Source organism: Drosophila teissieri, chromosome 3R (assembly GCF_016746235.2).
Source record: "Drosophila teissieri strain GT53w chromosome 3R, Prin_Dtei_1.1, whole genome shotgun sequence".
Lineage (NCBI taxonomy): Eukaryota > Metazoa > Arthropoda > Insecta > Diptera > Drosophilidae > Drosophila > Drosophila teissieri.
The window spans coordinates 27,193,767-27,220,379 of NC_053032.1; the positions used below are offsets into that span (position 1 = coordinate 27,193,767).

The following is a 26,613-nucleotide window of genomic DNA, read 5'->3' on the forward strand; positions in this document are numbered from 1 at the left end:
GCGGCAAAGTGGAACGAAATGGGTCACCTGCAGTTGGACTTCCATGCCATACCCAAGCTCCATGGTCGGGAGAACTATTGGCAGTGGCGCATCCTGCTGAAGACCTATCTGGAGGCCAACGATCTGTGGAAGCACAACGAGCCCAAGGAGGTAGCTATCCTAATCTCACATTCCAAGTATTTTTAACCTTATCACCAACTAATTTCCAGAGCCTAGAAACCAAATTCCTGATTTTGGCTAGCATTACGGCCGATAAGATTGAGCCATCCTACGATGAACAGACTTGTTCGTACATTTTCCAAAACCTGGAGGGTCTCTTCGGTCCTTTTAGTTAGACTTTGATTATAAAAAAATATATTTATGCATTGATCATTGAACCGGTTTATTTGTTTTCCTCTTTACCGCCTCCTTTACCTCCAGTTTTACCACCTCCATCGCCACCACGTCCAGATCCTCCGTCCTTACCATCCCTTGGACTCTTCTGGACTTCCCTAGATTTCTCATCTTTTCGCTTTTCACTTTCGGGATTTCCTGATTTGTCGGCTCCACTTCTTGCTCCTCCATCTCCGCCACGCCCACAAGCTCGGCCACCACCACCACCGCCACCTCCTCCTCCATTTCCGGATCCCCCTTTTCCGCCAGACATTTCTAGATCTTTAAACTTACTGATAGAAAATGTTGGTTACTGCTGAAGCAATGAGTTGTGATCAAATTTCTTTACACATTTGCTAGTTCAGAAATATTTTTACCAGTAATATTTAAACCAATGAGTCCACAGAACATTGGGTAATTCCCAGTGTCAGCTTAAACTTGGAAATATAATAAAACGTTTTAACTTTTTCATCTCTAACAATGAGATTCATTTATTCAAAGTGATTTTGGTTTTTGTGAACTTAAACGTGCCATCTGAATGGAGTTATCCGCTTTCAATTCCTTTACAATGCATTGATCTCTGCTTACGATCTAGTTTTACGTTTTAAGGCACTATGCAAAGCACTACGTACAGATAATTTCAATTGGTATCCTCCAGGTGAAGAACTCTTAACAAACACTACATATAAATACGCTATATGTACAAGCTAAAAAGTGAGGGAGCATTTAGCTCCTTTGTTCCGATAACGGTGATATCCGACGATATATATATTCGACATATGATTCTTGACTAGCACTATTGCACGCCCTCCGACGGCGCCAATTGATTGGGATCATAATAGAAGAGACTGGGCGACCACGGCCTCTGAGCTCCCGCCTTCAGTTCGGGATGTGAAACTGCCATCTCCTGGCAGCCGCAGTCCTGGCCCGCATCCTTGCCAGGACCCTCGCCGGGGAACTCCTGACCCACCGCCAGGGCACGCAGCACAATCAGGTGCGGATTGGTCACATCCACATTGGTAATAACTCCCGCCTCGTGACGAAAACTGTAGAATCGGTTCTTCAAATGCCCATCCATGTAAATCTGAATAGCAGAGAGTTGTTTAAAAACCTTTTCTTAAATCTGCAGGACTCTTTCCTCACCTCATATCCTGCTATAGCGCGACAGTCCTCCACATTCCATCGGACGTAGAGAGCGGTGTCACCCAAGCCGCAAACACCTATGATTTTGACGGGAAAGCTATCGCCCGGTCCACCTTTGTAATTCGCTTCCTTTGCCTTAACGTGCTATGGTATTTAAATGAGGGAATATTATTAAGGAAATGGATATTATCAATGACAATGGGTGTCTAACCTTTGGTTTGGCTTGCTTGTTGCCGAGCACACAGTCCATGGCATGCATATCAACGATGATCGAGTCTATAAAGTATTTCTGCAAAAAGTTATATAAGATAAGATATGCAAGATAATTTGTAAACTCATGGTCTCTCACCATTTCGCACAGTGGATCGCACATTGCGGAGCGCAGGGTATTGGAAACCGTCTTGCACTCCTCGTCGCATATGAGAGCGCGACAGTGGCAGCACAGGCATCCCTGTTCCGGGGGACACTCGTCATCGCATTGTTCCAACGGACAATCTTCCGGGCATTCCTCACAGTCGAGCGCGCACTCCTCGCATACATCGTCCTCGCAGGAGTGCAGACTTCCGTCGTCTCCACATAGCCCACAATCCTTGAGAGCTTTCCGGAGGAGCTGCTCGCATAGGTTTCTCACATCGGGTGGCAGAGGTCCTTCGGGCAACAGTCCAGTACGTGGACCCTTGGGCGCCGGGGTAGGCGACTCTTTTTGCGCACAGGGATCTACGTTGTAGGGGAAGTCTGCCCAGTCCGTTTGCTGTGCGGTCCAAGGAGGACAGGACACCATGCCTAAGTATGGGCACTCAATCTTTTCGGATTTCTGCTCCTCCTCCGGTGGCGCCGCGACTGTAGGTCGCTCACAGATTTCCTTGAGTACCGTGGTGGGTGTTTTTGGCTCTTCGCCTTCATCGACTTCCTTATTGGTCTCCTCCGCAAGAATCTCTTGCAGTTCCTTGTCGATGAATGCTTTAAGAGATTGACAGAGATCCGGCTCACCAGTTGCTTTGTCATCGTCCTTACAGTCGCACTTGTTGGCATCCTCGTCGTCCTCGCAGTCGCGAAAGAAGTCATCATCCAAGCCATCACCTGAACAGGTTAGTGCATTTCCAATGTCAAAGAATGTCTCCGGGCACTGACAAGGTTTCATTTTGTCCTTTTCCTCCGGAGATTTTGGCGGCTCGGGATCTGGTGGAAAATCCGGATCCAGTTCGAAAGCATAGATGTCGGTTTCAGGGATCTGAGGTTCGGCCGGCGGCAGGAAGCACTTGCAGAGGTATTCCTCCAGCTGATGGAAGCACTCGACTCGTTGGAGCTCCCTCTTTGACAGCGGTTTTTCGGCTGGTTCCTCTTCCCCATTGCGATCATGTTGCGTGGCACAGCACTCATCGAAGGTCAGACGTGGTGGGCTTGCTTCGTCCGCTGGAGCAACTGCATCCTCTTTTTCCGCTCTCAGGAGTAGTGTCAGTTCCCGGAAAAGTTGTTGGGTCAGGCAGGAACGAGATACGCCGCAATCGCACGATGGACTGGTGAGTTTCTCCATCAGTATCATGATGCGCTCTTTACGCGAACAGCAGGCCATCGTTCTATTCCCGCATAGATCCTCTGGTGTCTGATATCCATCCTGAGTGCCATCCTGGGCACTTTGCATCCCCCGAAGGTCGTCCTTCGAAGAGCACTGGCATTGCTTGCTGGCACACGTTAGCTTTGCGGGTTCCTCCGGTGGAGTGGCATCGCCTTTGCACAGGCAACTGCCGCCGGAGAGACTCCTGTGCGTATGAAGACTGGTCTGGATGGGATCGGACAATTCGGAGTCGTCATCGGAAGCATCACAGTCGCAAAACTCATCGCGACCCTTAACGCTCCCCTTCCTAGAACGGAAAGAGGGACTGGGGTCGAACTGAGAGGTCTGACAATCGTTGAACTGGGCAAACCCGGATGGATGCTGTATTCTTGTGGAGGGACATGGCACAATCTGGATCTGGTCTGCGCCCTCGCTGCACTCCCGATCGGCCAGGGTGGACACAAAGCCCTTGGCGGTCTGATGCTCCGATCCGCATAGGCAGGTGACCTTGCCTACAATCGATCGGGATCGTGTGGTGGCCGAGGTCTCCTCGCCTACCCCGAAGGAGAGTTGGTTGCACGGGTTTGTCACCCTGGAAGCACTTGATTTGGATGTCATGCTGCGATAGTTTGGGTGGCTCTGAGGATGTGAACTCATTGAAGGCTCCTGATTAGTCTGGGTAGCACATGGAGCACATGGAGGACATTTCTCTTCCTTGGCAGGGCAGCATTCACTCTCCGGATCCTTTAAGGCGGACAACCAAGTGACGCCACTCTGGGTTGGCGGCTGATTAGGATTACTGGGCAGACTGGCCAAACTCTTGGAACGACCAAGGCTGGATGCTCCTGGTTTATGCAAGGGAGCGAGAGTGTTCGAACTCTTAAAGGATTTGGAGGGGTCCATTGCCCTACTGTAGGATGGACCGGTTACCAAGTTGCTTTGGCCAGCCCAGTATGGTGGGTTGGAGCCACAAGAGCAGGGATCGAGGAGCTCCTTGGTACAAGCTGTTATAGCACTCTTGAAGGAAGTGTGCTCTGGCGCCGTCCCCGTTGACTTCTGGGAGCAGGGCTGCTTCGAACTGGGTTTCTCCTGATGAGCCAGCCCACATGGGTGGGCTTTAACCGCTGGTGGATCGGCGGATTTGGACCTCTTCAGCGAGCAGGAGCAGGACGGCCCAGTATCCGGGTTCGAGGGCGTGTGGTGTTTCCGGAGAAAGGAGTCCTCCGTCTGCGAGGGCTTGGCACGTGGGTCTTCGCAGTCAGATTGTTGCGACTGTTGGGTTTTTGACGGCTTCCAGTGATCTCTCAGGTGGGATGCCTCGGTTTGTTGGTGGCGGGAGTTGGGGTCGCTGTTGGAATGTCGCTCATGTTGCATGTACATCAGAGCCGGGCATTCTACGGATGAAACGAATGGAAAGAAATACTTAACAAAGATTTTAAACATCAATTATAATATAAATAAGTATCCCGTAAGGGTCCCCTATGTTTGTTTTCGAATCACAACCGCTTAAAGAAGGTAAGCGACAAAAACAATATATAACTCCCAAAATCAAATTGAAATAGAATAGAAAATACAATATTACTATTGTTAGCGAAAACTGGTCAGCGCTCTTAACCGATACCGAACCGATACCGAACTGATACCGATACCGAAACCGAAAACCGTTTCGGCCCGATTCCCCGGCTAGAACACACATGATTCGTTTCGATTTGATTCGATGAGCAAACACATTTTATTCGATTGGATGGCTCGGGGGTAAGAGCAGTTCCTTGATCTCCGTAAGTCGGATCTCGCGACCCCGCGTAATGTCCGGACGGGACCACATTTCGTCGTGGTACAACTCTAGGAACTTGGCCTCCGCCTTCTCGCGGCACGGACAAAAATCGAAGTAGGAGGTCTGGCTGCAGACCTCCCGATCCTCGAACTTTGTGAAGATGGTGCCGCGCTGTACGCATCGGCAGACCTTGACATTGGTGTGCTGCTTGTTATTATCGAAGGAGCGTTGCTTCCACGGACACATGCAGCAGCCACAGTTGCCGGGACAGAACACATTGCCATCCTCGTCCATGATGGGACTGGGATCGAAGCGGCAGGGCGAACAGTTGGAGAACTCCTTGTTTTGGGGCAGTGCAAGGTAGTACCGCTTGCTACCCGGCGGCCGTTCCTGCGGCGGCGGTCCCACCTCTTCCTCCGGTTGCGGCTCCAACACCTCCTCCTCACTGGACAACAGCTCATCGGACTCTTCCGACTCGCTCGGTGGTTCCGGTTCTGGAGCTGGGATTACCAAGTGCTCCTGCGGGGCCTGTGGCTCTAGCTCCACCACTGATTCTTCCATTGGCAGTGGCTCTGGTATAAGAATGGGCTCTGGTTCGATCTCCGGCACGGGCAGGTAGCAAATCGAGATCACCTCCCGTGCCCCCGGGTCGAGCCAGCGGAGACATGTGGCCGGTGTGCAACGGTTACAGTGAGATGTTGAATCCCCACAGCTTCCTATGTAGACCGTACTGGCTGACCTTTCGGTCAGCTGTTGCGATGCACATGGACGAAAGTGTTCGCTGGCGGATTTACCTGAGCTGGGCTTTGGACCCCTTGGAGCGGGACGCGAACGCTGCTGCGAGCGGCACTGGCAGATGGTCTCCTTGCGTTGCCGGCCGACCGGCGGCTTCTTTTGCTGGCACCTGGCCACCTTGCCGCTCTGCGGATTGAACTCCAGCGGCATCTGGACGGTGACGGGTTTCCCGTGTAGCGGACAACCGGCGCGACCCTTCTTGGGGTCAACCAGCCGAGCGGTCAACTCCAGGGTGACGGCACACGGCTGATTCCAACCGGTCGTGTCAAAGTTCTTGAGTAGCATCTGGGTGGCATTGGCCGCCCGTTCCAGCGCCTCTCGTATCGCCGCCGGATCATCCAGCTTGCAGCGGCTGGTGAGACTAGGGCCCTCCTTCGGCGAATCCTCCCCCGGACCCTGGCAGTCGAAGAAGAAGTCCTGCTCGCTGCGCGTCTGCTGGAAGTTTTCGCCCTTGAAAAGCAGTCGGGTGGAGTCATATCCGCGAGTCAATGTCATGGAGCTTTGGTCCATAAACCGACCACGCGAGTAGTCACTTTGAGCGATGCTCGGATCGATGGGCGGATGGGCGGGTTCCTCGTCCATCACGCTAAAAGTGCTAGAACTGTTTTCCCCAAATCAAGCTCTGAACTCACATGAAATTTTTAAGTGTGTGTTGCCTGCTCGATTGTGTCTAAAATACTGATTCCGAAGGGACCGAAAATGTGACAGCAGTGAAAAGTTGACTTCACTGCCTGCTAGTCTCTTCTATGAATTTATAAAGCTTCAATGGTTTATGAATATTTCTACCTCTTTGTGTGTAGCCAAAACAAAGCAAAGCTTATTAAGAAACATAACATCCAATTTAGTCACCAATAAATTTCAAGAAAAAACAAATGGCCGTTGATAATTTCAGAGTTCACGAGTTTTGATAGGGTTCCTGGCAATCGGGACATACGTCATCCTTGTTGGACCATTTTACACTCGATCTCCTGCTCTTCGACTTGCTCTGATTTGCAGGTGCATTGCATCCGCAGAAGGTGCCAATCGACTTGGGCTGGAAGATGTTGACTTTGACCTGGCCGCTCTCCGGATTCAGTTCGATTGGCAGCTTCAGGGTCACTGGGTCGCCCATCAGCTTGCACTGCCTGTCCTTGGGGCAAGGACACTTGTCGTCCGTGTGCAGACGGGCACTGACCTCCAGGGTGGCCGGATAGAAGCGAGTCATCATAGGACGCGTTGGCACGCAATCAGTGCCTCCATAGCACCTCAACAACCGCTGCGTGGCGGTGGCTGCCCGCTCCAAAACGGCACGAATCTGGACGGGATCGTCGAATCGAGGCGCTTGCTTGCAGATCACTTCATCACCACCGCCCACTTCCATCTCCGGAGTCTCCTCATCGTCACTACGGCAGTCATGGAAGATGTCTGCGTCTTCAAATTCGCCAATCATAATGCTCAACGCTCAAACAATTTGGAGTAATCTGATACCAATATGAATCTGCCGATCAAACAGTCTACTCTATACGGAGAAAATAATCTCAGGGCACTATTGATGAGGAATTATACTGTTACTCATAATTAGAGCCCACGAGAGATATCAATCCTTAATCTAGAGATCTTGCATATGGCATCCCCCATAGAGACCAAAAAAAGGGACAGTCAGTGGTAGTTTACATTTATGTATGGAGTATTTACATCGAAATAAAGACTACTTGGCGCCCCTGAACAACGTGGAATTGCTCCTCTCCACAGGAATGTAGACAGTGCAGCAGAACTCCGACTCCGCCTTCTGGTTGTGGAAGAGCAGCAGCCTTGTGTGGATTCGCCGCTCGATCTGCTCGAGAAGCGCCGATGAAGCGGGCTTAAGGGCCAGCTTTAAGTTTTGCACACAGTCCAGAGCGGCCACAAATCCCTCATAGCTATCCTGCGACTTCTGATGACTCTTTTCTGTCCACATGTCCTGCAGGAATTCGAGGCGCTCCCGGAAGTCCTCTCCGTCCTCCCATAAGTGAAGAAGACGCGTCCGGAAGGCGGACACATCGAAGTATCCGTCTACGGCGCCCTGAAGCAGATCCACAAAGCACCTGGTTCGCAGTGGCATCAGGAGCAGTCGTTGCTCCACACCCACATCGGCCTGTGTTCCACACTCAACGGTTTCTGGTTGAGCTTGGACCTCCTGCTCATTGCACTCCGCCGTGACCTGAACCTCCTCTTCCAGGCTTTTCAGCTCCTCCGTTTGTACAATGGACACGCTGGCTAGAGATTCCCAATCAAGATTAACGAGTTCGGCGTGGAGGGAGTGCCGGGATATTCCCGATCTGGCCGAGTGAGCCGTGTGAACTGACCACAGCGAGTGGAAACTACCGCAGGAGAGGCTTTGCTGAAGCTGGAAACCCAGAGTTCGAAGTGATTGGCCCTTACGCATATGTGCGGGGTAACTGCGACGGAAGAGGTAACGCCGTATTCTTCGCTGGCGATTGTGAGTTCTTGAATGCTTCTCCTCCTTTGCCCGCTTTTTGCTTTTCCTATTGGACTCTGGTTCAGGATCAACCTCGTCGAGCAGCTGCATCATGGAACAGGGCACCTCGCTAATATTCTTCGCCTGCTCATCCGCTGCTTGAATTGCCTTCAGATCCGCCGGGCTATCCGATCCACCAAGGTGTAGTTCTAGTTTTTGGGCTGATTGGCCAGCTAATTCCCGGCCTTTGGGACGGCATGTGGATGTCTGGACACTAACATAACTGGATTTCGTGCTGCTAACGAGATCCCTTACTTGACATTCCAGACTCTCCGAATCGACCTGACCTTCTAGGCTTCCCCGACTTTCTTGAACGACCTGATTATCTTGACTCTCTTGATTGCCCTGGCTTTCTATACTAGTCACAGTCGATAGTCCTGTCTCACATATTCCGTCTGAAGAGGCATCCTGGACCGTAGCCCAACTGATGCCTTCTGGTTCCGGAGCAGCTGGCTTGGCCGGCTTTTTGACTTGGAGACTCACCTCGGACGGACTCTGTGAGAGGAGGGTATCCGCCAGTTGCTTCACACTGGAGGCGATCGCTTGGAAGTCCTTGTGGAGTGGTAGACCAAAATCTCGACCCTGTAAAGGCATTGATTAATAAGGTTTCTGAAATACTTCCAGACTCACCTCTAGATCGAGTAGAGCCACGCCCAGGCCCTGGCTGGCGGCCTGCAGGTTCGGTACCTCATCCTTCTTGGCCCGCTTTGCCGGACTATCATGGAGTTCATCGGCCAGGCTGTAGCCCTCGGGGATAACACCCAGTTTGCGTTCCAAGAGCTGGCATTGTTCGTCCTTGGTGCGCAGCTCGTCCTCCAGGCAGCGCGCCCGCTCCTCCGAATCCTTCATCTGGGTCTCCATCTGGCGGATTTTGTTCTCCAGCGTGCCCACCTCCTCTTTCAGCTCGCCGTTGGTGACCTCGATGTGCAGGTACTCCTTCTTGATGTTGAAGATCTGGGTGCGCAGTGCATCCGTCTCCTGCCTCAGCTGATCTTCGGTGTTCTGCTGCACCTTCTTGGCAAAGCTGAGGTCATCCATCAAGGCCTGGCTCTTGCGCCTCTCGTTCTCCAGAGCCTCCGTCAGGGGCATCTTGTTCTCCGCCTCCACTTCCATTTTGGCCATCAGACTCTCCAAACTGCACTGTAGTGTGCGATTCTCGGTGAGCAGGTCACGGTGCTCCTTGGTCATGCGGACCAGGCAGGTCTTCAGTGCCAGCTCCCCCTCCTCCAGCTGCTGGATCTTTTCGGTGGCTGCCCGGGAATCCTCCCGGAGGCAATCCTGCAGTTGGGCTATCTTCTGCTTGAGGCTGGCCTCCTTGGCTTGGTGGGCCTCCTCGCGCTCCTTGTACTGCTGCTCCAGATCCACCCAGTGGGAGTCTGCCGTTTCCATGGCCTCGTAGTGCCGGGCATTTAGCTCCTTCAGTTGGCCACGCAGGCTCTTGACCTCTTCCTTTAGGTAAACGATCTCACGAGACTCGCCGGAGTCGGTTAATCCCGCTTGACCGAGGCCAAACTCCGCTGTTTGGATCTTGGCATTGGAGTCCCGATCATGGTGCATTGAAGAAGTGTAGCCCGAGGAGAGGCGTGGGCTGGCTTCCGGGGAGGATATTTCGTTGCCCATTTTGGCAAGTGATAGCAAGCGGAAGATCAGGAGTAAGGGCAGCGAGCTTCGCAGATCCTGTAGCTCCTTTCTGGCCTGCTTTCTTTCGGCCTGCAGGTGCTCCAGTTGGGTTTCAGCTGCCGCAAGATCCTCGCGAAGGATTAGTACCTCCGCCCTGCAATCCTGGTACTTGGCGCCCAGTGCTTCCTTGCCGAACTCCAACTCCACGTTGCGCTGACGAAGAATCTCCAGTTCCACCTCGTTGCGCTGCAAATGGAGTCGTGTATCGTTCTCGGCCTCCTCGAACTCGCACTTGGCCTCCTCCAACTGTGCGTTTTGCTCGATCAGCAGTTCCACGCGGTCCGCAAGCTCCTTGAGATCCTTCTCCAGCTGCAGTTCCCGCTGCAGTCTCTGGGCCAAGTGCCGTGCCTGGGTCTCGCCGCTGCTCTCGTAGATCAGCAGCTTGCCCTCCAACTGCTCCAATCTCTCCTGGTAGAACTGCAGGTGCGGATGGGCAACGGGGTTCGAGGGCAGATCGCACTCCACGAACACTCCGCTCTCGCTGAGGCTGCTGCTCTGCCACGAGCTCACCTGGCTGCAGTGCCTCTTGCTGGGCGTGGGCGGCGCTGTGGGCGTGGCACAGTTGCTATACGGCTGAACCGTGGCTACGATCCTGTGGTTGTGACCTTGACTGTGGCTGTGACTATGCGCTGGATTGTGCCTTCTGGGCGTTTCCGTGCGGTTCTGTGTGGATAGGAAGAAAACAAGACTTGAATTTTAGCGACCTCGTTGTCCAAAAGTAAACAAGTAAGGGTAATGCAAATAGTGAGTTGGGACTCAATAAATATATGGATTGTATATGTTTGCAACAACGTCTGTAGGGTTTTCCACGAATAACTGACAAACATTAATATGCTAGCTATGCTGTAGAGTTACTGACTATAGGGGCTACACACCTGATCGCCTGGCATCATGGCATCCAGATCCAGTTGCTGGACGCACTGCAGCAGTTGTTGCAAGCAGCGCTTGTCCCGATCCTCCAGCTGCTGGGCAGACTGCTCCAGCAGATCCTGCAGACTCTGGCAGTGGCCCTCGCAGGTGCTCTCCATCTAGATCGAAATAGATCGGATTGGGGATGATGCGATTAGATATAATCCGCTGATTAACAGTTACTTAGGCAAATTAACACTGGCTTAATGCTCCACTGCCACCACTGACACACTCTCATGTGCACACCAATCTGCGTCCAATTTCACTTTGCTGGCTGCTCGAATAATTACTTTTGGTTATTGCAATTAAACGAGTGAATTGGATTTTTCAAGCTGAACGACTTCACTGCTGCTGGCTGTTGGCTGCCAGCTGAAACTGTTCGGCTCTAGAAATTAAGCGTACCGAAACTGAAAAGCAGCAGAAATGATTGACGGCTTAGGGCATCGAACTGCAGATACCCCTTAAGAAAGTTTATAGACAAATAAGCACTACCGCTCTAAAAGCCTTATTAGCCCAGAAAAAAGTGTCATTGAATGAAGTTCAGCTTGTTGTAACCACAAAATAGATCATATTTTGCACTCCTATTCTTAGGGTTTATAAATGTACTAAACGTTAGTTTTAGACTGCTTTAAGCTAAAACTTAAAATTTGAAAAGAAATTTACAATATTTCTGAGCTTCCCTTATCTCCGATATACCTTTATTTGCTCCATTTAATGGTCACCACAAAGGTGCGGAGCCAACAAAGCCTTTTGCTCGATTTGGTTGTTTGGTTGTCTATGAGCAATGACAAAACACTCATAAGTATAACAAGATTCGTAGATGGCATCCACTTAGGGCGCTTCCCTTATAAGTAGCGTTTTAAGCGCTTCAACACTGATTTGGCTAAAACAACTCTTAGACCAAAGCATCTACATGGCCAAGAAGCAAGACTAGCATGGGGAAAATTGTAGGCGTTGATCACAGATCGCGGTAGTGACATAAATTCAATGCGCAGATAGAGTCACTTACGATTGGAAAGTTTAACCACAGTTTTCAATTCCTGAATATTTTATAACACAGGCTAATGAGTTAGCCATCAACTGCGGCTGCTCCAGTAAAACAATTTCAATTGGAAAATAGAAAGATTGTTGTTGCCGTTAAACCAAAACAATTTCCGTGCTGGCTTAGATGCCAAACAAAACTAAATGAGACTCCAGCACACCAAGTTGGCCAACAACGCCAGCTTTGCTCTGAGCCAACTCAAGTCGGGTTCGAATGAATGGCTCAATTCATTCATAAAACAACCGCCAAGTGAGCCAAGTGAGTCACTCGTTCGAGTGAATTCGCAAACTGGTCTTCGAGTGAATCGTGCTCTGTGGTGGGGGTGCCGTTTGCCTACCTTATCGCTATCATCTTCCAGCTCGAGTATGCGAAACTCAAGGAGTTCATTCTGCTCCCTCAGTTCGCTGGCCTCGTCCTCCAAGCTCGACTGCTTCTCCTCCAGCTCCTTGATGCGCTGCATCAGCTCCCCGATCTGAGCCTGCTTCTTGCCACTGCTCATGGCCGCCTTCTCCGCGGCATCCAGCTCCTGTTTCATCAGCTGCACCTCCGTCTGCAGGCGCTCGTTCTCCTTCTGGTACATTTCCGCTTCCTTTTGCAGCTTGTCCAGGTCCTGCAGCTGTAAGAGAGCGGGGGTGGATTCGGATAAGATCTAAAGGAAACGGTTCTACGAACTATCTAGGAAACAATCTTCAATTCTGCGAAACGTTCTTTAATATGGGGATTTCGTCTTGAAACCTTTTGTTTAACTATCCCACAAACATCTTTTAAACTCAATAAATATTTACTTTTCACATAATATCTTTTTATGAGATATATAGCAATCTAAAAAAAGCAAAGATTGTTTACTTAATCTATAGGTAATATCAGCGTGTCGTCTATATAAAGTACACAGCAATTTGAAACCCTTATAATTATTTTATAGGCATAGATGACATATATGAACTCCAATTGAGTTAAATAAAATATTACATTTATTACTTAGAAGATTTTTTGTAACTTGTAAAGTATTAAAAATTCCAATAACTAAAAATCCAAATCAACATAAATAATCTCGTGCTTATTTCGGAAGCAACCGAAATATATCTAAAGAGTTGAAGAGTTATTAAGAAGAAAACATAAGTATATTAACTGAGAGATCTAGCTCTGGGTGTCTAGTCGAAATAAATCATTAGCCATGGGCTATCATTAATCATTCGATTTAAAGCAAACTTCTCATGCCCAAAATCTGATGGACTTGTGATGTATTTTTAAAAACCAACTGTATGTAGGTCTATCTCCTGGCTAAGACCCGGTACTTACTGTCTGCCAAATCACGCCGCTGTCGGATCCGCTGGAGGGCGGCTGCGGGCTAATGGAGGGCGGGGCCGAGGACAAGGCTGAGTCCGTGTCCGAATTGGGATCCTTGGGAGGCGGGGAGGGAAAGCGGGGTTAATCGAATGCCAGAATTCAACGCAATTTCTATGTCATGACTCACTCACCTTCGACTTGGCTGCTGCCGGATGGCTGTGAGTGTGGCTGTGGCTGTGGCTATGGCTGCCTAGCAGCGTCGTCATCCAAGTGGTGGCCCTCATCTCGTCGGGGGCCCTCATCCGTGTGGGAGCATCATCCAATCCATTCGGCTGACTGCTCTTCATTGTTGTGCGCATCTCGAGCGCTGATTTATGTGCATTTTTCGTATTGTTGATTAGCTCAATGTTCTTGAGTTGGGTTATCTGCAGAAAATGGTTGGGGAAAAATTAGAAAATGTCGTGCCATAGTTACATTTATTCACCACTCCATCACTCTCTATCACTCCGCGTTTACCCACGTTTTCTTCGGGCGACCTGGCCCAGAATGGACAAAGCAATTAACAAAAGAATCTGTTTTTTATCTGCCGTTCGTACACATGTATGTATGTGTGTGTTTTATGCTATATAAAGAGGTGGGGGATTGGGGGCCACCAAGAAGCAAGAACTTTGAAAAGAACGCTCCGCTTTGCGGTGTGCTCTTTACATGTGTGTTAACAGTTATGACTTGATTTCTTGCCACAGACACACTTTTCGCTTAAAAAGCGCCCGATCATTATTATGGACAGGTACATGTTGTTTTGATCCGGACAATGGGAGCCGCAGTGGGTCCCAAAAGTGGGTTCAATGACACGCTCGAGAGATCGGGAAAGGTGCGTTTCAATCGCAGATTACTTGGGCCAAGGCACCCGGCCTTATCCACTGTATCCACCGTATCCACCGTATCCACTGTACCAGCCATGATCCTGGTCGTGAATCACGAAACTCAACGCACTGTTGCATTTACCATTCAAAAGATTTCGCTTCATCGCCGGGTCGCATCACGACTTTCATGGTCACGATGCCATCCATCAGGCCATCCAGCTGTCAGCTAATTAGCCTCTAAGTCCAACGCCAACTTAGCTCAAAAATCAAGCAATTCAAGCCGAGCCCACGAACGCAGTTCAAAAAGCCAAATCACTTTCCAATCAAGCAACGCCCAGTTATGTTTTACTTTCATGTCAATCGCATGTTTTATATAACACCCATAATAGCAGTGTTATTATACGCATAATGCAGCATTATGCTAATTTGTGGGTCTCGTTGGACATATGTATGTGTTTGGGACCGGAGAAATCATTAATCAATTGTGAAACGAGCTATAGGCACGTATATTCCGTATACCCAAAGGTTTCCAGAGAGCCAAGTGCGTTCAGTGCAATGACCAACCGTACATCGCTTCATTTCACAACTGACCGCACTGGGAAAAATTTGTATACTTCAGCAACATTGAGTTGATCTTTAGATCATATAGTCTTGACTGCACTAATAAGGGTTTACAGTCTTTAATAACTACCTTGAGATCTTCACACTTATCCATACATATATTGCATGGGTGATCTGTACGGTGTCACTATCGTCCTACTAAGAATCATGTTATTGGCTAAGAGAAAGTGTAAATCAGTTATGCTACTCTTAGAAAGGTCTTAAAGGCAATTCCCTCGATTAGTTGCTTCCAGTGCAGAGAGACACCTATATGATACGTGAATATCCAGGGTCTGGGCCCAAAATGGAGTTGCCTGTGCTGAAGTGTTGCTGCTGGCGTTGGTGTCGCATGCCTGCACGTCTTCGATTGAAATTATCGGCCGTCGTGGAGAGCCGGGCTCCGAGATTGCCCACCGATAATGGCCAGCAGACTGAGCTAACCGTTATGGTAATTACTTGGATCGATTCCAAAAGAACTTTTTGCATAACGGCCGGTTAACGAACTCGATCAACGTGCTCGGGGCGATTAAGCAAGTGTCTGAGGCTCCGGGACCCAATCGCAGAGACCCATTCCCCCGCTTCCAAACCACCTCGCCTTCTCCTCGTCTGCATTTCAAGTCGGATTATTCCGGGGGACTTTTTGATGGCTCTATTGATGCCATATGCAGATTGCGCTAAATGCAGCGTCGACGTTGCGAGACGGAGATGCGCCATCGGGTCGATTTCAAACGCTCGATGGATTGTTTGTAAATCTGTCGGCAGACAGCCAACCTGCTGAGCCATATACGATGCGGAGATACCCAGATACAGAGATACCCAGACACTCAGATACTAAGATACTCGCAGACTCGCAGACTCGGATGCACATGGGTGTGTTTATGTCTCGCTGTCGGTTTGTTTGCACAAGCCGCGGGCCAAGTGATTGTGATTGTGATTGTGTGAAATGATTTTCCTTTCCGCAGACAGGTTTCACTTCGATCGGTGCAACTGCCACTGCAACGCCATCCACTCCATCTGCAGCTCCAACGTTCCGGGTTCGACTCCCCCGGTCCGTGGATGTGGACGTGGACGTGGACGATTACGTGTAACAGCATCAAAAGGCATCGCCGGTGTCTTACAAACAGCCATGGCCACACTAATAGCATGGGAATTTCCAAGACCTGAATTCTGGATCAATCTAAGCAATTGAGCATATGCAATGAGATTTTTTACTTTATCTTGAAATTAAAATTTAAATTACTTTTATCTTCGCTATCAATTTTATGCAATTCTAGAGCTATTCGATTGACCCGAATTGTGTGTACCAACTAGTAGGCATGTATATTTTCTTATATTTGCATTTGGCATTGTAATTCAGGTTTGGCTCTGCACAAAGGCACTGCTTTGATTTGATCTTGCGAAAGCGAAAGTTTATATGCGCTAATGAATTATATTGTATTGCAGATGGTATAGGGTATATGGTATATGGTATATGGTATATAGTATATGGTATCGGCAGGGCCAGCCAAGCGCAACTGCCCGCCGATGGGATAAGCTAATTGAACTAATGAATGGACTTGCGGGGCCCTGTTGACATATATGCATTGCGTCCGTTAATTTGCATCCATATCGCCCATCGAACCCATGGATTATCCGGGGTGTCCAACTGTGGCGATACCCGACTTCCTCGGCCGAAGTCCGACTTTGAGTCGAAGTCGAAGGCGAAGTCGAAGCCTTTCCCTTTCGATCTGAGATACCACGGAGAGGTAATTATTCATCCGTCGCGGCCTCAACTGTTTCTGATGATGGCCCCTTTTGTGCTCAAAAATTTGCAAGATTTTATAGACGCTGTGTGGCAGAAATGTCAGGCAGAAACCACTCTTGATATAGCCGATTGATAGTTAATCACCCGAGATGATCTTTTAATGGTTTTTGAAAGTGGATTGAATTGGGGCCGATAAGCTCCAGTTTTCGCTTTTCGGGCAGCTTACTACGCATTATATTTTATAATTTAATAAGTGTGTTTTGCGATTGGTGCCAGCTTTCGTAATTATGTTGTAAACATAATATACTTGTAAACAAGTTCGGCTTCGTAAAATTACCAAGTTTTACCAAAGTTGTTAACAAAGATATTGAAGTTACCGAATCTCTTATTGTATTCAGTGTACAAATAAAGTTTAAATTGGTTTGAAAATCACCGAAAATCATTAGTATTAACCAACCTTTATTTGGAAGAGCGGAAGCACCAATCTAAACAGTGAATAATGTCTCACTTGATGCCTTTCCCTTTTTAAATGGAACATCTTCGCTCGCTGAATTCTCGAGTCATAATCAATAAATTAGGCGCCAATTTGACAGCTGTATAAGCAATACGCCCCACCATTCCATTCCCATAAATCAGATTTCCCACACGAAGCTAATTGTCTATGGAGTACGCGTCGTATGAGCAATACCCGTGAAATGCGAAATGAGTAACAAGTGCTACCAGATATAGGAATCACTTAATGGCTTAAACTATGTAGTATGTATGTTTGTAGGAGTATATATTTGCTCTGGCTTTGGCAGTGGTCAATTACCTTGACATCCCTCCGGTTGTAGTAGTAATCCATTGTCAGGCGTATTTATGCATTATTCCCACATATGAAGGTGTGGATTTTGGTTGACAAAAAACAATTAACCGCAATTTTCAAGTTTTCGTCTCTTTGATGGCGAATAGTTTTCACCGTGGTTATTTCACTAAAACATCGAAATTTATAGACACATTCCGGCAAACGATCCGCGATTTGCATATGGTTCACATTTCCATTTCACACACCCCTTTTTTCTCTCTCTCTCATGTCGTTTACTTTTCTAGTTTTTGTTGTCTGCACAGTTTTTGTGTTGTGATTACTTTGCATATTGGTCGACTAGCGTCTTGTTTTAGCAACATCATCATCACAATCATCATTACCATCCCATCCCATACAATTCCATACCATCCCAACCCATCCCATCCCATCCAATTCCATCCCATAGCTTTTACTGTCGTTTGGCGATGGCGATGGCAAAGGCGATGGGAAGTTGGGGATGACTAAATTTTTGCAGGCAACCGCAGCGCAGTCATACTCGTAGCAACGTATCGTATTTAAAATAGCGTTAACATTTTAAAAGCTTTTCACTGACCCCAATTGGTGGTGTGCACACACACTCCCCACAACCACACACTTTTTCCTTAAAGACTCTTAACTTGCAGGCGAGAGTGGTGGCTAGGTGGCTTCTACACAGGCGAAAACATCAATCAATAAGGTGAAAAGATCAATATGCATTCAGCAAATAATGGCACAACGTCTTATTCACTGCAACACTCTGGCTAATGCAAAGCTATTCTGTTTATAATGTAAAAGCATGGTAATTGTCTGTTTTAAGGTCTTAAAGGTACACCTTTCTTCAGCCACTGAAATTTTACCTTTGCCCTTTTCTTTATTTATTATTCACAATAGTTTTTAACCACATTTTAAGCTGTGCAGTTCCTAACTGTTTGCCACTCGTAATAACTACCTTTGCAAAGTGTCAATTTAACGTTAATTTTGTCACTAATTATAACTATTTTTTTATTTTAAGGTTAACAGCAATGTGACTTTTCATTTCAAATGGTGCACCTTTTGGGAGTCGTTAAATTAATAAAATCTTTTATGGGGCAGTTAATTGCGCACACACACGAATGTCTTCCCAGGTTGTTACCCTTAGGAAGGCGCTAATTTAACGCTGTTGGGGTACACTTTTTCTCTGAGTGCATTTATCGATGCCGCATTTAGTTCTTGCTGCTGCTGGATGACATCGTTGACCGATTGTTGATGATGTTGCTGCTGCAATTTGCTATTTTGCTATGCAAATGACTGCTGACTGCTAGAAACTGGCGCACTGGCCGACATCCGATCGCGGATTAAAGAGATCTAGCAGATGCGAGCCCCGATTTCGATTGCGAATCCGATCCACACCCATTCCAGATGACACGGCTCGGCGATCTCGGGATCTTGGCTCTGCGACGTAACCAATTCTCGACTACTTTGGCGGCAATAAAACAATTACGAGATATAAAACAGGCGAGATTAATGAACTGTAAAATCGAATTCGATCACTGGAACGTAGTGCGGCTATATGGCCACAAATTGCACGTTGCTGGCAGAGAGAGAGGGAGGAGAAGGGGGCAACGGTGTGAAAGGCAATTAATTTTGATCGCTTTTGGCATGTTTCACTAAACTATTATAGTGTAAAGTCGGTGAAATTATGGTTTCGTGTGCGTTAAACAATGCCAAAGAGAAAGACAAACTGCGAATCGGTTGTCCTATTCAAAAGGTAACGATTGTCTGTGGCGGCATGTATACACATCAATGTGTGGCATTTGGTTCCTTCATTTTCGGCATAGAAAATCAGACAATGCACCCCGATACACGGCGATTTTCATTAGCGCCTCTTTCAGAAAACCACGCCGATTCTGGGCCGCGAATTTCACCTGATTATGCACCGCTTGAACTCGAATATATACCCATTTGATTTGTGCACTTCACTGGCTGTATGCCCATAGGATTTTGGTACTATATAGGGGCTCGTATATCGTTGAGACACCTGCGACACCTGCGACCGCTGCGAACTTAAAAACCGAACTGACGGCCATTCATGCGAGCGGTAAACTCTCGAGCGGCGGGAGAGAAAGTGAGTGAGTGAGTGAGTGGTGCGAAAAACCGGCTTGAAACCGACCGCTCCACTCTCTTCATCGCTCTTTCTCTCTCGCTCCCGCCAGCGATCCACTTGCAACACTTGCGCTGCTGCAACTGCAGCGCTGCAACTGCCGCAGCAGGTTTTTTCTCACTTTTTTCCCTTTTTTCGTTTTACTTTTTTGTATGCCCACCGCTTATCGACGCGGCGATTGTTGTCTTTGCCATTCTCATAACTAACGCAAAATTATATCATAGATCATGCCAATAGTGCATAACCACCGGGGTAAAAGATACAGATACTCGGCCACCAGACAGCAGACAGCAGACAGATACATAGATACACTTGCATCCCGAGATACAGATACTGTATCTGGCCGAGCTCTTAACTTTTAACCCGACTCTCCGGCAAGTTCAAGTGCTCCCACAGCCCCCAACTCCAAAAAGCTAAAAAATAAAAAGGCCAAAGAAACAAAATACAGACTCACCTCAGGTGCAACTTGAGCCTGGCGTATGGGATTTTGCTCGGATATATCTGTATCTGTATCTGGTTCGGTTTTAGCTTTTGTTTCTCCCGCTGGCTTCGTAGTGGGTTTCTTTGGCTTTTGGCTCGTTTCGTTGGGGTTCGTTTTGGGTTTCGTCGTCGCTGGCACTTTGGCTTCATTTTGCCTCAGCTTCTTGGGACTCTGCAGTGCCAGCAAGTCCTTCCTCAGTTGTCCTATATTACGTTCTTTGGTTTTTATTTCCTCTAGCTGGAACAGTAAGATACAGAGGTTAGTTAGCACCACACTGCACATATGCAGTTTAGAGATGTACAATTATATGAGCAATACTTTTTCAACCATCTGCAGTAGCAACCACATTGATCCTATATTTATAAAATCCAATGATAGGTGTCTCATTTCCACCAAATTTAACTTGAAAACAATGTGTATACTTTTGCTGGGACTAAACCATTTGGTGTGTATGTTTTTAAGTTTTATGGCGAATAAATGGCAGGTAACCTTATCCCATTAGTTTGGTGTAAGTGCTTCAAGAAATGTATATGGTTTCGCCAATTTAAACACAACTCTCTTTGTAATAACCAGAAATGGAAGTGTTTATATATGATCGGTAAATCAAAACGATATAAAGCTGATAATGTGAGTACTTTATAACTGCTAGTTGAATATGACCTGTTTTCTTGCTGTGCAAATTCAAAATGCATGTATGAATTTCAATGGTGGTATGAAAAGTTGCCCGTCCGCTTCTGAACCGCCGGGTTCCGTTCCGTACCGCTTACCCCTCTCCCTTCCCCTTCCCCTTCCCATGCCTCTACTTCTTTCGAGCCAACTTTTGGTGACCCGTTAGCAGCCGCTACGCACAACTTACCAAACGTGTTATTTCAATTTTGGCTGATTTCTGTATGTGAGTCAATCGGTTTTCGTACGCGTTCTTCAATTGCCGCATATCGGCAGCCTTGAGTCTATCAGCCTGCCCCATAATCTGCAAGAAATGGTCGAATCATACATGTTTGCGTGTTGCCAACATTTTGGGCTCTTTTTGCGGGGCTCCAAGCAGCGGGAGATACCAGAAGCAAGTTAATCCATGCTGTTAGTTTGCACTTTGCGATTAGGTCGCACACGTCCATTAACCAAACGAGACACAAAAACACACAAAATGCTACAAACAAAAACGGGAAAGGAAAGTTCTTGCCACAGTCGAAGAATCGCATACCCTTTGTAGCGTAGCAATTTAGAAACAGAAGAGGAGTAGAATATTAAAAATAGCAAACACCCAAAGACTTTCACTTTATTGAGTTATGTATATGCCTATTTAAAATTCCACGCATATTCTGCGGAATTATGAAGGGTACTAAAACCTGAAGTTAAAACAGTATAGCAAAGAATGTTTCTCTGGTAATTAGGTAATGCAAACTGAAGGCAGAGACTCTAAAAGGTCCTTAAAGGGTATGAAAGTGCAGAAGATATAGCATAATATTTGCTCAACGCCCTTTGCCGATATGGCAAGCATTAAGGAAATTGCTATATCGAAATTGGCTCTGGGTATAAAAACAAAGGTGACATCCTGCTGCTCAAACAGTTGGCATTACAATGTTCATCCAGTGGCTAAAACACCTCCTGCTCCTGGCCATCCTGGTCAACTTGGCCGGTGCAAGGCAGAATCACATTTCGTTGGACATGAAGAAGAGCTCCAACCTGATGGTCAAGATGAGCGAGATCCTCTGCAAGGCTCGAATCAAAGTCCTGTTCGTCTACTTCGAGAATAAAACCTTCCACGAGCACACGGGTCAGATACTCAGAGAGGTGACCAAGTGCGACATATCATACATAGCTCTGAGGTGCGTTAATTATTTATTATCTTAATAATACTGAAAGGTGTTTACTACACCGCTCTTTAAATTTCATTACATTTTCTAAAGTTGTTTGCACATTTTACTTTCAGGAATCAAAATAGTCCCCTGGAGGCGGTCAAGGATGATGGCATACTCATGTACATGGTGATGATCATCACAAACATATCACAGCCATTGGAGCTTTCACTTATCCGGAAGAAATCGGCTGCCAAGCACCGATCGCATGTTTTCCTCTTGGTCAGAGATTCGGATACCGTTTCCGATGCTTGGATGCGGGCCAGCTTCCGGCAATTCTGGAAGCTATGGCTACTGAACATCGTGATCCTCTACTGGCGAGATGGACGACTAAATGCCTATCGGTACAACCCGTTTATGGACAACTATCTGATACCAGTGGACAATAGGCCACATGATGTTCCAACTTTAGAGCAGCTTTTCCCAAAGGCCATACCCAATATGCAGCGGAAACCCCTGAGGATGTGCATCTACAAGGACGATGTGAGGGCAATCTTCTCCAGGCAGGGAATTATCCTTGGGACCGATGGCCTGCTGGCGGCCTATGTGGCTGAGCGACTGAACGCGACCATGATGATAACGCGTCCGCACTCGTACAACAACCACAATCTCAGCTCGGACATATGTTTCCTTGAGGTGGCCAAGGAGTACGTGGATGTGTCCATGAACATCCGTTTCTTGGTGCCGGACACCTTCAAGAAACTGGCGGAGAGTACGGTATCCCACACGCGGGATGATCTTTGCGTGATTGTCCCCAAAGCCAAGACTGCTCCCACTTTCTGGAACATATTTCGTTCGTTTGGCTCATTAGTTTGGGTTTTAATTCTGGTTTCTGTTCTGGTGGCGAATGTATTCTGCTACATCCTGAAAACTGGAGTGGGTCGGGTTCCCATGGAACTTTTCGCCGGAGCTTTGACTATGCCCATGACCCGGATTCCGCTGAACCATGCGCTTCGATTGTTCCTGATATTCTGGCTTTACTTTGGACTGCTCATTTGCTCGGCTTTCAAGGGAAATCTGACCAGCATGATGGTGTTCCAGCCTTATCTGCCGGATATAAACCAATTGGGTGCGTTGGCCAGGTCCCACTATCACATCATCATTCGTCCGAGGCACGTAAAACACATCCAGCACTTCCTGTCCCTGGGCCACCAGCACGAGTCCAGAATTCGGGAACAGATGCTAGAAGTTTCCGACACCCAGATGTACGAAATGATGAGGAACAATGACATAAGGTATGGTGGCCCATGTGGATCAATTTCAGTAATTTCAATTCCATAAAATCTACTTTCCCAGATTTGCCTATTTGGAGAAGTATCACATCGCCCGTTTCCAGGTGAACAGTCGTGTGCACATGCACCTGGGTCGTCCGTTTTTCCACCTGATGAACAGCTGCCTGGTGCCGTTTCATGCCGTCTATATCGTTCCCTACGGCTCACCCTACTTGGGTTTCCTGGACTCGCTGATCCGGAGCTCGCATGAGTTTGGCTTCGAGCGATACTGGGATCGCATCATGAACTCCGCCTTTATTAAGTCGGGAATAAAGGTGGTAAACCGTCGACGCGGGAGCGGCAATGATGAACCGGTGGTTCTCAAACTGCAGCATTTCCACGCCGTATTCGCTCTGTGGCTGGTGGGGATCGGGATGGCATGCATTGTGCTGGCCTGGGAGCACTTGACCCACAACTACAATTTGGCGGTAACAAAGCGGCGGCACTAACTATCGCATGCAACATGCAATGTGATGTGGATGTGGATGATTGTGGTGATGAGGCGTCCACTTACCTGGGTCTTCTCCTCCTTGTTTCGATTCGCTTCCTTCAGCACGGCAATCTCGTTAGTCAGTCTTTGGATTTCATAGTTGATGAGGCCATCGGCGGTCACATGTGTACCACTCGATTCTGGGCCCGATTCGATGGCCTTCTTTATACCGTTGCTCTTCTTGGCCATTTCCAGCGTGTGCTGCAGCTTCTTCACTTCACTCTTCCACCGACGACTATCTGCGTCATTCTGAGCCCTGGGTTAAAAAGGAGCGATAAGCTATATTATACTATTCTATATATAATATATTATTCATCATATTTTAAGATGTTCAAATGACACCACCAATAATATTTGAATGCACTGTTAAATATTCAAATAAATAAACTGCTTTCATGTATACATACATAGCGAGATCTATAGGCTTTTATATGCATTGATTACTTTGAATATACATTTCTTGGTTGACAGATTAAATTTCTGAGTTTACTGATTGTCAATCGTCACTTTCATGAAAGGTCAATTATGGTTTCCATGCACAAATGTATGTATTTGATAACCCAATTTAAAAAGATTCAAAACATTATGCAATATAAAATCGTACCATTAAGGCACTTTTGAAATGGAATTATAATATTATAATATATATATCAATGGAATTACCTTAAGGCCCTAACTGCACCGCGTTCTGTGATCAGACTGGACTTCAGTTCGTTCACCTCCAGACGCAGTTGCTCCGTGAGCGCGTTTAGCTTCTGGATGGTGTCCATGTTCTCCTGCAGTTTCCTCTTGATCCTCTGTGGAGGTGCTGCTATCACATTTGTGGTAGTCACGCCACCAATGATTACGGGTCGTTCTCGATCCTTTTCTGACTTTCCCATTTGCTTCTGGGAGCCTGTAGTTGGGCCCTTCTCGGCCTCAAAGGATTGGGTATCCTTGGGTCGCAACTTGCCGCGACAATGGAGCTGTATGCCCTCGATGCGGGTGCGCTTCTCCTGATTCACCGTATCGCCCACGGAAGTCAGGGAGCTGCTCAGTTTCTTCTTGCGTTTCAACTTATTCTTGGCCATCGTTTGCCAGTCTTCGATATCGTGCTTCTGCATTTGGAAGCTCTCTTTGAGTTTGGAGCCAGGATCCGTCGGACGGCCCACAGTCCCATTGTGGGGCGCCAGGATATGGGCGGTCCTGCTCATATTACATCCCTTGCTAGAGGTCGTTTGTGTTTGGTTTTCAGCCATTTTTATGTAACTTTAGTATATAAAAATGTTGCCGTCGTTTTTTTTGGGTTTCTGCTTTTTCAAGTACTGCATATGCGGTGCACTCCGAGCCTGTCGAAAGTCCCTGCTATACTTCACCTGGTCATCGTTGGATTCTCCTCAATCTGTAAACGAAATGTTAAAAATAAAGTATTCAATAATGTAGCAGACATCGGAATCACGTCAAAATAACTTATTTAACTTATTATAAAGTGTATGCCGCATGGAGGTTGTTTCTTCAGAATCGCATAGATTCCCCTTTGTCTGTCAGCATTTCAATGGCTTCTGTTTAGCCGTTGACTCTTCAACGCTTTTCTTCACTGGCTTGAACTAATCAACAAGTTTCCCCCATTATTGATTTCAGCGGAAAAGCTTTTTCCTTCATTTCGCCACAACGGGTCGGGCCACACATGAATGAAAAACGAAACATATAGGCACCCTGGGACTGGGAAATAGTTTACAACGCCAATTGCGTTGGTCTTTCCAAATAAACTGCTCCCGAATGGCCTTTCTTAATGACGTCATGTGGCGCGCCTGTTGGAAAAGAACGGAATATGTACATGTGTTTTTTGAGGTTCCCCTCTGGGGGCTCTTTACACGCAATAAAACCGCTTTTCATTACTTTTTCTGTTCTAGAGCAGAATTCTTTGCATTGCTCCCACATCCGCCGCAAAGATTATAACAAAGCATCTATATATACTGTATGAGGTGCACACACGACACGAGTAGGCCCTCAGTTCATATGCTCATAGAATGCTCTCCGAGATTTCTGTCCGATCATCTTTATCAAGGCCACGATCTATATACACATATAGAGCGACAGATGTGTGTACTTAGCAACCTTCTGGCGCCTAATTGGAATTTGATTTGTTTTTCCAGCTCGAGCCATTAGGTGTTAATAGGGAGGGATTTTAAGTAAGTGGTGCCCAAGTTTATTACTTCTTGGTTATCAATAGGGAAATATTTTTAGGGGCATGTTTGTGTGAACTTTACTATATAAGAGTATGTCTGTGGAAAATACTACCCTAAAAGGCGTTATACAGTTGCACAGTGTTGACTATATTATAGGTAATATTTATTCTGTGGTGTAAGTATACGATTTCATGTTTATGAGGCTGAGGCACTGGGGCTAATGATGGCTCTCATGTTGCATTTAATTTAATTAAATTTAAAACCGCTACCCCCAGGCAACTCGTTAATAAAGTGTTTTTGGGTCGCCATACACGCCATGGTGACATCACAGCCTCGGTGTCACCGGCTTGGATGGGATTGGTTTTTGTTCGAGCGAAGCCACCCACTCGATTTCCATCCACATCCACAGCCATCCACATGGGCAGATGAAAGTCTCTTTTTTGCTCTTTAAGTATGTATATTTTCAGTCGTATATCAATTTGAAAATATTGCCAAACGATGAGTCGGACAGCCGTCGAGGGTACAGTCTTTTGCTCTTTCGGCTGATTCACTGAAGATCACGTATACGCACCATTAGCTTTGAAATCCTTGGGCGTCGTAGACCAACAGTTGGCGTGCCTCAAACTTCTGTATGTGTTTATTTACTCACTCACTCACTCACTCACTCGCCCGACGATGTTGTAATGTAAACAGTTTATTTACTGCCTGCTTGCCACTGTTTCTTGCAGTGTAATGACGTCAATACGTTAATTTTCAATAAACTTTTTTTCGCGCACACACCAAATAGAATATCGTCGGTATGTGGAGCACTTCTTCGGCAATTGTTTAGCAAAGTATCCTATATTTTAGTTCAAATATTAACACAGTTCGCACAGGAAGTTCGCAATAATTTCAAGTAGTTACACAAGTTCGTCGAAATAGAAGTGAGTTATGTTCGGTTCGTTTGAGGAGTATCCTAATTAGTTGCAATCAATTTAAATTGTAAATTAAAAGAAGTGTTCTATACTAGGTAAATTTCGTTTGCTCGGCGGTAGCAGAGATCTTTCGTTTCGGCCGGACACCGATTGACTAACTCGGCCTCTCGAGCTTTCGCAAGCTCTTTCACATTTGCCTCCATTTCCAT

The 26,613-nt window shown here is 47.1% G+C and overlaps 5 protein-coding genes across 7 annotated transcripts; 2 read left to right on the top strand and 3 right to left on the bottom strand.

Annotated features, from left to right (window-relative positions):
* The first annotated feature begins 4 nt into the window (after positions 1–4).
* On the top strand, positions 5–377 carry LOC122621767. The gene is made up of 2 exons (XM_043799744.1): positions 5–150; positions 210–377. Exons 1-2 carry the CDS (start codon positions 19–21, stop codon positions 333–335), a joined length of 258 nt encoding a protein of 85 aa, XP_043655679.1. The 5' UTR covers positions 5–18; the 3' UTR covers positions 336–377.
* A 452-nt stretch (positions 378–829) lies between these two features.
* LOC122622068 lies at positions 830–6,324 on the bottom strand. The gene is made up of 5 exons (XM_043800229.1): positions 5,639–6,324; positions 1,865–4,464; positions 1,727–1,804; positions 1,516–1,659; positions 830–1,456 (listed from the first exon to the last, which is right to left on the bottom strand). Exons 1-5 carry the CDS (start codon positions 6,219–6,221, stop codon positions 1,169–1,171), a joined length of 3,693 nt encoding a protein of 1,230 aa, XP_043656164.1. The 5' UTR covers positions 6,222–6,324; the 3' UTR covers positions 830–1,168.
* LOC122622065 (intracellular protein transport protein USO1) lies at positions 4,332–26,551 on the bottom strand. 3 transcript variants are annotated; one of them, XM_043800228.1, is made up of 12 exons: positions 26,062–26,551; positions 23,986–24,703; positions 23,347–23,578; positions 20,562–20,675; positions 19,679–19,942; positions 13,246–13,479; positions 13,067–13,168; positions 12,105–12,383; positions 10,692–10,844; positions 8,767–10,479; positions 8,620–8,718; positions 4,332–4,464 (listed from the first exon to the last, which is right to left on the bottom strand). In XM_043800228.1, the coding sequence occupies exons 2-12, from the start codon at positions 24,558–24,560 to the stop codon at positions 4,450–4,452; spliced, it is 3,780 nt and encodes a 1,259-aa protein (XP_043656163.1). In that variant the 5' UTR covers positions 24,561–24,703; positions 26,062–26,551; the 3' UTR covers positions 4,332–4,449. The 3 variants fall into 3 exon arrangements, with proteins under 3 accessions (XP_043656163.1, XP_043656161.1, XP_043656162.1); XM_043800226.1 differs by lacking the exon at positions 4,332–4,464 and having other exon boundaries at positions 7,278–8,718; XM_043800227.1 differs by lacking the exons at positions 4,332–4,464; positions 20,562–20,675 and having other exon boundaries at positions 7,278–8,718.
* Positions 6,457–7,158, bottom strand: LOC122622070. The gene has a single exon (XM_043800231.1). The coding sequence runs from the start codon at positions 7,066–7,068 to the stop codon at positions 6,535–6,537; it is 534 nt and encodes a 177-aa protein (XP_043656166.1). The 5' UTR covers positions 7,069–7,158; the 3' UTR covers positions 6,457–6,534.
* On the top strand, positions 21,284–23,331 carry LOC122622069. The gene is made up of 3 exons (XM_043800230.1): positions 21,284–21,531; positions 21,636–22,796; positions 22,858–23,331. The coding sequence occupies exons 1-3, from the start codon at positions 21,284–21,286 to the stop codon at positions 23,279–23,281; spliced, it is 1,833 nt and encodes a 610-aa protein (XP_043656165.1). The 3' UTR covers positions 23,282–23,331.
* Positions 26,552–26,613: the final 62 nt, after the last annotated feature.

Bases quoted from the DNA above. Each gene is read 5' to 3' on its own strand.
- LOC122621767 (XM_043799744.1), top strand. From the start codon at position 19: ATGGGTCACCTGCAGTTGGACTTCCATGCCATACCCAAGCTCCATGGT. The intron at 151-209 runs GTAGCTATCCTA...ACTAATTTCCAG, and splicing joins AGCACAACGAGCCCAAGGAG to AGCCTAGAAACCAAATTCCT.
- LOC122622068 (XM_043800229.1), bottom strand. From the start codon at position 6,221: ATGGACGAGGAACCCGCCCATCCGCCCATCGATCCGAGCATCGCTCAA. The intron at 4,465-5,638 runs GTAAATCCGCCA...TTTCATCCGTAG, and splicing joins GGGTCCAAAGCCCAGCTCAG to AATGCCCGGCTCTGATGTAC. The intron at 1,660-1,726 runs GTTAGACACCCA...TAAATACCATAG, and splicing joins ACAAGCAAGCCAAACCAAAG to CACGTTAAGGCAAAGGAAGC.
- LOC122622070 (XM_043800231.1), bottom strand. From the start codon at position 7,068: ATGATTGGCGAATTTGAAGACGCAGACATCTTCCATGACTGCCGTAGT.
- LOC122622069 (XM_043800230.1), top strand. From the start codon at position 21,284: ATGTTCATCCAGTGGCTAAAACACCTCCTGCTCCTGGCCATCCTGGTC. The intron at 21,532-21,635 runs GTGCGTTAATTA...TTTTACTTTCAG, and splicing joins ATATCATACATAGCTCTGAG to GAATCAAAATAGTCCCCTGG. The intron at 22,797-22,857 runs GTATGGTGGCCC...CTACTTTCCCAG, and splicing joins ATGAGGAACAATGACATAAG to ATTTGCCTATTTGGAGAAGT.
- LOC122622065 (XM_043800226.1), bottom strand. From the start codon at position 24,560: ATGGCTGAAAACCAAACACAAACGACCTCTAGCAAGGGATGTAATATG. The intron at 23,579-23,985 runs GTAATTCCATTG...TTTTTAACCCAG, and splicing joins GGTGCAGTTAGGGCCTTAAG to GGCTCAGAATGACGCAGATA. The intron at 13,169-13,245 runs GTGAGTGAGTCA...CCGCCTCCCAAG, and splicing joins CGGCAGCAGCCAAGTCGAAG to GATCCCAATTCGGACACGGA.